Source organism: Phoca vitulina, unplaced genomic scaffold (assembly GCF_004348235.1).
Source record: "Phoca vitulina isolate PV1807 unplaced genomic scaffold, GSC_HSeal_1.0 scaffold15, whole genome shotgun sequence".
NCBI classification, from domain to species: Eukaryota; Metazoa; Chordata; class Mammalia; order Carnivora; family Phocidae; genus Phoca; species Phoca vitulina.
The window spans coordinates 7817865-7828521 of record NW_022589718.1 but is presented as its reverse complement, the minus strand read 5'-3'; the positions used below and the strand labels follow the sequence as shown (position 1 = coordinate 7828521).

Genomic DNA, 10657 nt, shown 5'->3' with positions numbered 1-10657 from the left:
GGGACCAAGTAATCACACTTAGCATTACTAGTAGTGGTGATATGATACAATACAATATACATAACATATCGAACAATGTGTTATTGTCAAAAATATTTAACCTAAATCTGAAAATGGAAAAACATAATGCGAAGGTAGAATATGGGATCTCTACAGACACCTAGTCTGGTCTCTTCATAAAACTCACTATCTTTAGAAAAAAAAAAAGGTGTATTTGTTGAAAGAGGGTAGGTGACAGGACTGTTCTGTATCAAAAGAAAATAAAGAGATATCATTATCAAATGTAATATGCAAACCTTTATTGGAAATCAGAATGGGGTGAAATATATTGTGGCAGGAGCATAATGACCCCTCAAAGTTGCTGATGTCCTCATCCCCAGAACTGTGAATATATTATATTACAAGGAAGCAGGAATTAAGGCTGTTAATAAATTATCATTAAAACAAAGAGATTATACCAGATTATCCAAGTAGGTCCAAATATATTCATAAGGATCTTTATAAGTGGAAGAAGGAGACAGAAAAGGGAGTGTCAGAGCCTGTTAGAATCCATTATTGATGTAAGACTCAGGGGTCATTACTGGCCTTGATAATGGAAAGGGCCATGAGCTAAAAAATGTGGACAGTGTCAAGGAACCGGAAAAACAATGAAAACGGATTCTCCTGTAAAGATTTGGTAAAGGAACACAGCCTAGAGGATACTTTGATTTTAGTCCAGTGAGAAACATTTCAAACTTCTGAACTCCAGAACTATAAGATAACAGACGGAGTTGCTTTAAGCCACTAAATTTGTAGTAATTTGTTATAGCAGCAATAAGAAACTGATAGAAATTTTGGTATCAGAAGTGGAGTACTTCTTCGCCAAATACCTAAAAGTGTAGAAATGGCTTTGGAATTGGGCACTGGAAGAAGCTGGAAGAATTTTAAGGAGCATGAGAGAGAAAGCCTAGATAGTCTTGAATAAACCAGTGGTAGAAAGCTGGACAGTAAAGACGCTGTCTCTGTCAGTGAGGGTTCAGAACGAAGCAAAGAACTCGCTACTGGACACTGGAGGAAAGAAGATTCTTGTTATATGGTGGTAGAAAGTTTTGCAGAATTGTGCCCTGCAGTTATGTAGAAGGCAGAAATTGTAAATTATGGAAATGTACATTTAGATGAGGAGCTTTCCAAACAACACATGGAAGGTGCAGTTGGGTTTCTTGTTGATGCTTATAATAAAATGTGAGAGAAAAGAGATAGATTGCAGGAAGAACTCTTCAGTAAAAGGAAACAAGGCTTGATAATTTAGGAAATTCTCAATCTGCCCAGTTTACGCAAAATGCTGAAATTAGGAGATTCACAATCGAGAAAGTATGTTCTAGAAAGAAAACCAAGGGTGTGACTAGACAACCTTTGACTAGTGCCTTGAAAGATTGCAAGGTCATATTGTGCAGTCACTGAGAGCTAACTGAAGAAATTAGGGTATGTGACAAACGGATCCCCTCAGCCCTCTCAACAGAATCTAGGAGGAGATGGGAGGAGCCTCTTATCTAATGGAGTCAATCTCTGTGATATACACAAGAGACCACCCCCCCCAAAGTTCTTGAGAAGTTTATACCAACAGAAACATTGCCTGCTTGGAATGAAAGGAAGGAGAGACTATTAAATGAAAGAAGGCTGCAGACCTTCAAAACTCTATAGGCACAAAAAGAGGCTGGTAAAATCACTCAGCTGTGAACATGGGCTACCTTTCGTGGAAAGGGAGGATGACTCAGAGGGCACAGCCACAATCTTAGAGGGCAGAGCCATGAGCTGCAGAAGATTGATTCCAGGCCTTGAAACCAAATGAAGTTTGCCTGAATGGATTTTGAAAGTGCTTGGCACTGGAGACATGTTTTTTTTTTTTCCTTCTGTTGTATCTTTTTCTTTTCTTTTCTTTTCTTTTTTTTCTTTTTGAGAGAGAGCATGAGCACATGACAGCAGGGTGGGGGGAGGGCAAAGGGAGAGAGAGAATCCCAAGCAGGCTCCACACTCAGCAAGGAGCCCAACATGGGGCTCAATCTCAGAACCCTGAGATGATGACCAGAGCCAAAATCGAGTCAGACACTCAACTGACTGAGCCACCCAGGCACCCCCCATTGTATCCCTTTCTGAATGGAAATGTCTGTAACTGCTATTCTATGCCTGACCCACTGTTGAATTGGGGGAGAAGAGAAGAGGTATCTTGAATATCATAGGTCTACAGATGGAGAGGAATTTTACCTTAGGTTGCTCATAGCCAGAGCCTCATCTATATCTGATTTAGATGACGGGGTTGGGAGCTTTTGAGCTGATAAAATTTTGAATTTTGAATTGATGCTTAATAGGTTGAGACTTTGGGGAATACTAGGGTGGGGTAAGTGTATTTTGCATGTAGGACAGATGTGAATCTTTTGAGGGCAGTGGACAGACTGTGGTAGACAGAATGAGGACCCCTCCCCCATGCAAAGATGTCCACCTAATCCCCAGGTTCTTTAATTATGGAAGAAGAAAGCAGAAGAGTTAGTGTCAACACTATGTCATGTGAGAAAGGATCTACTGGTCATTGCTTTCTTTGAAGATGGAAGAGGTCACAAGCCAACAAATTGTTGTTGTACCTCTAGAAGCACCTCTAAAAGACCAGATAATGGATACTACCCTAGAGTCTCCAGAAAGGAGCACGGCCCTGCTGACATCTCGATTTTAACCTAGTGAAATCTATCTTGGACTTCTGACCTTCAGATTGTAGGATAATGAATATGTGTTTTTAGGCCACTAAGTTTGTGGTAATTTGTTATAGCAGCACTAGGAAACAAATATACCTATAAAGGCCATTTTAAGCACAATTAGGTAAAATTGAATACGTACATTTGAAGATATTGTAGAATGATTGTTAATTTTATTAGGTGTGCTAATATTGTGATTATGTTGGAAAATATCCTTATTCTAGGACATACACTCTGGTGTCTTCAAGGGTAAAGTATCATGAGGCTTGTAGCCTTTTTATTTTTTTTTTATTTTTTTATTTTTTTAAAGATTTTATTTATTTATTTGAGAGAGAGAGACAGAGAGAGAGCACATGCGAGGGCGGAGGGTCAGAGGGAGAAGCAGACTCCCTGCTGAGCAGGGAGCCCGATGCGGGACTCGATCCAGGGATTCCAGGATCATGACCTGAGCCGAAGGCAGTCGCTCAACCAACTGAGCCACCCAGGCGCCCCTGTAGCCTTTTTAAAAATGGGTCTGCAAGGGGCACCTGGGTGGCTCAGTCAGTTAAGCATCTGGCTTTGGCTCAGGTCATGATCCCAGAGTCCTGGGATCAAGCCCCAAGTCAGTGGGGAGGCTGCTTCTCATTCTGCTGCTCCCCTCTGCTTCTGTTCTCTCTTTCTCTGACAAATAAATAGATAAAGCTTTTTTTAAAAAGTGGGTCTGCAAAAAAATACACACAGCTACACTCAGAGACAGAGACAGGAGCAGTGAGAAAATGAGAGAGAGAGAGAGAGAGAGAAATCAAATGTGACAAAATATTAACAATTACTGACTCCAGGTGAAGCATATACATATTTTTATTGTACAATTCATCGAACTTTTCATTCGTGCATGAATTTCCAAAATAAAATGTTGAAAGAAAAATACTTGTGCTATCCTAGAAAATGTATAACATGAAAGATTTGCTTCCATCATCATTCTTGCTAATTAAGAATGCAAAGTAGTAAATGATGAAGTGTCAAAATGAATGGTATTGAGAGGTTATAAAGCTTCATAGACAGAAGAGCACAGCGCGGCCAGGAGTGCTGATGAAGACCTTTCAGAGGAGGTGAAACATGAGTTGAATCTTGAAAAATGGGTGTAGGAACAGGGATGGGATACAGCCTGAGCCCCACAGAGGAGTGGAAGAATGAGAAGACGCCTGCGGGGTAGGAGATCTTGATGTCATGAGCCACACTGGAATATTGAGGAATGATCTACACAGTATAGGTTATTTTCCAAACTAAGCCAGCTTGGAGAGAAAATGGGGAAAACAGGCATAAAGCAGGACAGTTCAGTGCCAGCCAATGTGTATGGCCACCCTATTTGAAAGAGATAGACCTGTAAGGTAGACCCTTCCAACAGTCTTGGATTAGAGACTTAGAAAGCAGTTGGCATGTTGTTCCAGTAATCTGGTGGAAGGTGACAAGTGTAGCCGGAGTGAGAAGCAGCAGAAGAGCCAAACATAGATTTTTTTTTTTGGAAGGAAGAGTTTTGGGAGTATTTTTATTTGCTTTGCTTTAATTAAATACTCCAAGGAGCTGTCTTCCACACTAGTTGGCTCTGTGTGTTCCTGTTTACTTTGCTGGCAGAATGTTTGAGCTCCTTATAGAGAAAGCAACATTAAAAAGCAAACTATTTAAATCAAGTGAAAATGTATTTTTAAAAATCCACTGCATATCTCTGAGTTTATAGGACCTGATTCCTAGGACACTGATGTTCCTCTCTGACAATTAACTTCAAGGATTAGCAGCCTTTTAGAAGTGTTTATGGTAGCTCTTAAGTTATTCAGGCCAACTCAATGTCTAGCTAGGTGCAGCTGCTAATGATTCTCCTCCTTTCCAAGTTTAAGACTCTAAATGAGGACTTGTGTATAAAAGGTAAGTAGTGCTGGCATAAATATTCCAGCATTAGTTTAAAAAAGACAACAAAGCCCAGAAAATTTGATGTTCAGGAGATGCTTGTGATATGGGGGTAAAGGAGGTAGATAGAAAATCTTAGAGTTTCCAGAGAATTTATAGCTTAGAAATATGTGAACAAATCCAAAAACCAAAAACCAACCAAGAAAGTTATTACCCTCTGAGAAAAGGAGGGTGAAGATCATCTTATTTTCATACATCCTGCCTTGACCAGGCATCTACTTAAAACATGACCCATGGCTGAGGTTTTGGTTCTCTCAGTGCTGGGAACTTGTCTTTTCTCTGCTGTATACTCAGCCCCTGATCCAGTGCTCAAGAACTCAATAAATGTGAAAAATGAATGAATGTGTGCAATAACTCACATGTCTACCAATCATAGTTGCCCTGATCAGTCAAGTGCTCTCTGAGAATTCATGGTCTTGTGGCAAAAAACAAAACAACAACAACAACAAACCCTATAGCAGGTAAAAATCTCAGGCCGCTAATTTAGGAGATGGGGAAATACACTTTCTTTACTTTCCTGTAATTCAGTTTAACTAATAGTTGAGCCCCCATTCCATCGAGATAGGAGAAACTTAATGTCAGTTAATCTAGGGTTCTCTGGCAATCTGGTTTTGGGGGTGGAGTGAGTGGGCAGAGGAAGGCGGAGGAGTGGCTCACATACGCTGTAGTGTGCAGGGTTGACCATCCCCTCTGGCTCCTTATCTAGGCACACTGCCATCTCCTGAGATGTTCTTTTTCTGGTCTGGTCTTCCACCATTTGTGGAGCTCACTGCTGTTCCAAGTACAAAGCTTTTTAAGGTCCAGCCCATTATCAGCTCTTCCTATGACCCTCACTGGGCTCATTCTGCCATTCCTGTCCCAAGACTGAACACAGGGAACACTCAGTGAAGCTATTTAAGACTCCTGAACTTAAGCAGAATTTTCCTTCTTTTATCTATTGCTGTAGGCCCAGCACCTAGAATAGTGCCTGACACAAGGTAGGCACTCAATAAGTAGAGTTGACTGAATAAAGGTCACTTGCTCTCTATAATGAGGATCCTACAGTTCAGTCCCAGGGTTCCATCTGGCTGTGGGGAAGAGAGCCATCTCCTAACCTCCTTTATCCAGAATTCATAAGTCAATCTATCATCCTCTTGGAGACCTTCTTCATCTCCAACTAGGGAATGTTTGCCTAGCTGGTGGGAGGAGAACTTAGTTATTGCTCCTCACATGATTTCCCAACTCTATGTCCAAATGCTGTGTCTTTTCCTCCGGAGAGCTGGGTTTTTTAAAATTCAAAAGCCCGACATTGATTTATTTCTTCCTACATATTCTGTTGGTCAGCCCACCCCCGAGGCACTGAGTGAAGGTTACCCTCGCTGACTGAAAGCAGGAGAACAAGGCACATAATGGAAAACAAGGGTGAAAACAACATGGATAGTATTCCAGAATAGCCACTGGCCAAAATTAGAATAATATATAATACAAGTTTTACCATATGTAGGTGTGAAGCGCTGTGAGAAAACAGAGAAAGCTCCATGGCAGGGGGCAAGAGAAGGTGACAAAGAAAGAGTCTCACATGTAGTGACTATTTTAGTTCTCCTTTGAAGACTACATAGGCATTCATCAAGAGAACAGGTGGGGAAGAGAATGAAAAATCAGGAGGCACAGTGGCAGCAGAGGATGGGTGATATTGAATTGATGAAGGTCAAGCTCTGAAATCAGGGCAGGCCTAGGTTCAAGTTGTGGTTTACCACCTCCTAGTTGGGTGACCCCCTTAGCCTCGGGTTGCTTATTTGAAACATGGGGGTGAGGATACATACTTCATAGCTTGTTTGTGAAGAATAGGTTCAATAATGAACATAAAACACTTAACACAAAACTAGCAATCGTTGAATTCAGAATCTGTGCTGAGCAGCTAATCTCGGCTACTTTTGGAGGGCAGAATTAAAACAATGATAGTGGGAGAGATATGATCTGAACTGTAGTTTGGACTCACAAATGAGCTGGTCACTAACTAGATGTGGGGATGATGGAGAAGAGACAGGCATTAAAGATGACCTCTAGTCTGGGTCATGGCAGTGACCGAATCAGGGAAAAAGTACAATCATTCTGTGTTGTATATGCTGAGATTGAGCTCTTGTAGCACAGCCGGGGGGTAGGCACTCTGTCAGTGGCTGGAAATGCGTGCAGTGGGACTGGGTATCCTCTCCTTTTCCCAATAAATACCAATGCATGCTGGATTGGTCTTTCAATTTCAAAGCTCATACAATGAAAAGATACTGATCACTGCTAAACTTAAATAGCTCCAAAAATGTCAGAATGTGGAGTTAATTAAAATAGTGAATCATTTTTAAACATTTTCTCTGCATCAGGAACTATGCTAGGAAATTATACATTACAGTGTCAAGAACTGTACATTATTTCATTTTTTAATCCTCCCCGTGTTGGACAAGGGGCGTTTTAACATAAAAATGCATTGAAATTGTACTGTGAAAAGTGATACACATTATCAAATGGGACATATATTTAACTGGTTGGTGCTCCGTTCTGAAGAGTTAAGATCCACTGGCTGTCTCTGCAATGCAACCATGAACGGTGTCTCTGGCTGACTACAATGATGCTAGCTACATAGTGGGGAGCTGGGTGAGGGCAAAGACAGAGAAAATGAGGGAAAGCAGGGCGGTGGACTTCCAGTTGCCCACCTGAGGGGTTTCTGTATCCCAAGGAAGGCCACCTGGTGGAAAGAGAACAGAACTCTGAACCATACTTTTGACTCAGAACTTTTGTGATCGATCTCCAGGAGGAAGGGATCCCTTTGGTAATGGATTATCCCTGCATGCCATCCTGAGGCCATGAAGTAAATGAGCAGGGATCCACTGAGATCCGGCACTCCGGAGTGAAGGTAGGAGAGAGAGCACAGCTGTGGGAAACCCTGAAGTGTGAGGTTTGGCCAAAAAAATCACCCAGGGAGAGCAGGCGTCGAGAGCAGGGAGTTTCAAGGGTAGACCTGCAGGCAAGATGGGCATTTAATGCTCTGGGAGAGTAAGAAGACTCACCTCATGAGACTGAGTAGTGCCTGGAAAGGCAAGACTGAATCCGAGAAGTGGTGTCGCAAACAGGAAGGAAGAGAAGGTAAAGCTGACCCTAGAGGATAAGGGTTCCCCTTAAGATCATCGGCAAACCACGATTAGCCTCACGGTGGGGGCAAAACCCAGAGTTTGATGGGTTGAGACACTAGTAAGTTGGTAAAGACAATAAATTCAACCATTCTTTCAAGAACTCTGGGAAGATAGGAGGTATAGACAGGATTGCACTTAGAAGGAAGCCCAGGGCCGAGAGAGGAAGACAGCTGGCATGGAAGAGGGTTGAATGTGTTTAGAGGGTAGAAGGACATGCCCCATGTTCCTACATTTACCGCCGAGTCCTTAACTGAAATAATAGCATGAGCACTGCTCTAAGTTACGCATGGGTTGTTTTGGGAAGAAGCGCTAGGTGGAAGTACCAGGTGTAGCCCAATGGGTCTGGGGGAAAAGAAACAAACAAACAAACAAAAAAACAGTAGAAACACATGGAATGTTGAAACCGAGCAAATGTCAAATAGGGAAGAATAGTACTTCATGTTTTTTCATTCAACCCAGATTCCTGGTTTCAGTGTCATCTCAGGCCACAGGTTCTCTTGTGCTAAAACCACACTGCTCTGAGTCACCTCTCTGTCCGCTAGGACGCGTCTACCTTAGTTCTCTTTCTTCTCTTCAATAAATGTAGACCCATGCTTCTCCTGACCACTTCTCTTCTGGCCTTCGGTAATGACAATGTGGTTACCTAACTCATATAGCACCTCTATTATGTGCCAGAAGCATCAAAAACCAGGAGATTGGGGGGAAAGTCTCCGTTGGATTCTCAAGTACATAAATCTATGTAGAGCAAGTCAAAATTTCAAAATACATAGACTTCCCAGAGATTCTGATAAGAATGCCAGACATTGTATCTCCTTCCTCCTCCCTCTACACTTTTCGAGAATCACCACATCATGAGCCACTGTTAGTGGGGAAATGGTAAATGTTACGTTTCCCTCAAATGTATTGGGCACCACTGATTTCAAAGGAGTGGAATACATATCAACAGACTAGTATAGCACGATGGACTGATTTAAGTTAAAGTATGATTGGCTGGGCCTTGCAGACGCCACCGCCTGGGAGCCGCCCTCGCCGCTCAGCCATGGTCAACCCCACCGTGTTCTTCGACATCTCCGTGGACGGCGAGCCCTTGGGCCGCGTCTCCTTCGAGCTGTTCGCAGACAAAGTTCCAAAGACAGCAGAGAACTTCCGTGCCCTGAGCACTGGGGAGAAAGGATTTGGTTATAAAGGTTCCTGCTTTCACAGGATTATTCCGGGATTTATGTGCCGGGGGGGGGACTTCACACGCCATAATGGCACTGGAGGCAAGTCCATCTATGGGGAGAAGTTTGATGATGAGAATTTCATCCTGAAGCACACGGGTCCTGGCATCCTGTCCATGGCCAACGCTGGACCCAACACGAACGGTTCCCAGTTCTTCATCTGCACTGCCAAGACCGAGTGGTTGGATGGCAAGCACGTGGTGTTCGGCAGGGTCAAAGAAGGCATGAACATCGTGGAGGCCATGGAGCGCTTTGGGTCCAGGAACGGCAAGACCAGCAAGAAGATCACCATTGCTGACTGTGGACAGATCTAATAAATCTGACTTGTGTTTTATCTTAACTACCAGACCATTCCTTCTGTAGCTCAGGAGAGCATCCCTCCGCCCCCACCTGCTCGAAATACCCCAGAATCTCTGTGCTCTTGCTGCAGTTCTGCAGGCTCCATGGTTCCTTATCCCCAGGTCTAGCTGGATTGCAGAGTTCAGTTTATGATGATGAAATAAAACCTGAACCACAAAAAAAAAAAAAAAAAAAAAAGTATGATTGGCTGATTTTTCAAAGGGAGTTGTCATGGGAAGGCAGCAGATAAGCAACAAAAAGGGCTTTTAAATGACTTTGAAGCTCCTTAGAACTATCGGGAATGGGAAGTCACAGGAAATGGCTGGTAAGTGGGTTCTTGGAGTTGTTTTCATTTATGTATTCAAGAAAATGTTACCTAGGGGCACCTGAGTGGCTCTATCAGTTAAGCGTCTGCCTTCAGTTCAGGTCATGATCCCAGGGTCCTGGGACCAAGCCCGGCATCGGGCTCTCTGCTCAGTGGGGAGCCTACTTCTCCCTCTGCCCTCTGCCTGCCACTCTGCCTACTTATGCTCTCTCTCTGTCAAATAAATAAATAAATAAGTCGTAAAAAAAAAAAGTGTTACCTGGACACCTAGATTCTGAGTGATTCAACTCTTCTGGAGTAACCACTATGTGCTACATTGGCAGAGCATAATTAATAAAATAAAATCTCCACCAATTCAAAATTTCTTTCTAATGGGGGCCAGGTAATGGTGACAATTCCTAGGGGGAAGCCTGTGGGCTCAGGGGTGCACATGGGAGGCCCACCTAATGATTCTAAGCAGAGTTAGGGAATCTTTCTATAGGAGGTTTGATTTGACAATGACTTTTTATATTTCAGCAGAAGCAGTCACATGGTTTAACGGAAAAGATCAGCCAAGAATTGGAATTGAAGACCCTGGGACAAGTTGGTAGTTGGTTTGTTTCTAGAGGTTTCTGGGCCCAGGCACATACACGCCATCAGCTAGATTCTGCCTGCTTGGTGCCCAGGACTACAGTCTGCCCAGGTGTGGGGATAGATTACATGGAGCAGAACATTCCCTTTAGAGAAATTGATGCTCCCTAGAGATAGCATCATGCTTTGATGAATTTCACTATGCAGGGATTTGTGGATTTTGTACTCCTCCCACTTTTCTGTTGAATTTACTCCAAAGGGAATGGAGAACAAAAACTAAGAATAAATCAGCCATTTTTTTTCTTAATCACAGTTGTGACTACTACTAAAAAGCAAAAGTCTATGAGAAATAACCTTGATTCATAATACTATGCATAC

At 42.7% G+C, this 10657-nt stretch overlaps 1 protein-coding gene across 1 annotated transcript; it reads left to right on the top strand.

Moving 5' to 3' along the window:
• Positions 1 to 8824: 8824 nt before the first annotated feature.
• On the top strand, positions 8825 to 9566 carry LOC116637851 (peptidyl-prolyl cis-trans isomerase A). The gene has a single exon (XM_032413442.1). The coding sequence runs from the start codon at positions 8865 to 8867 to the stop codon at positions 9357 to 9359; it is 495 nt and encodes a 164-aa protein (XP_032269333.1). The 5' UTR covers positions 8825 to 8864; the 3' UTR covers positions 9360 to 9566.
• Positions 9567 to 10657: the final 1091 nt, after the last annotated feature.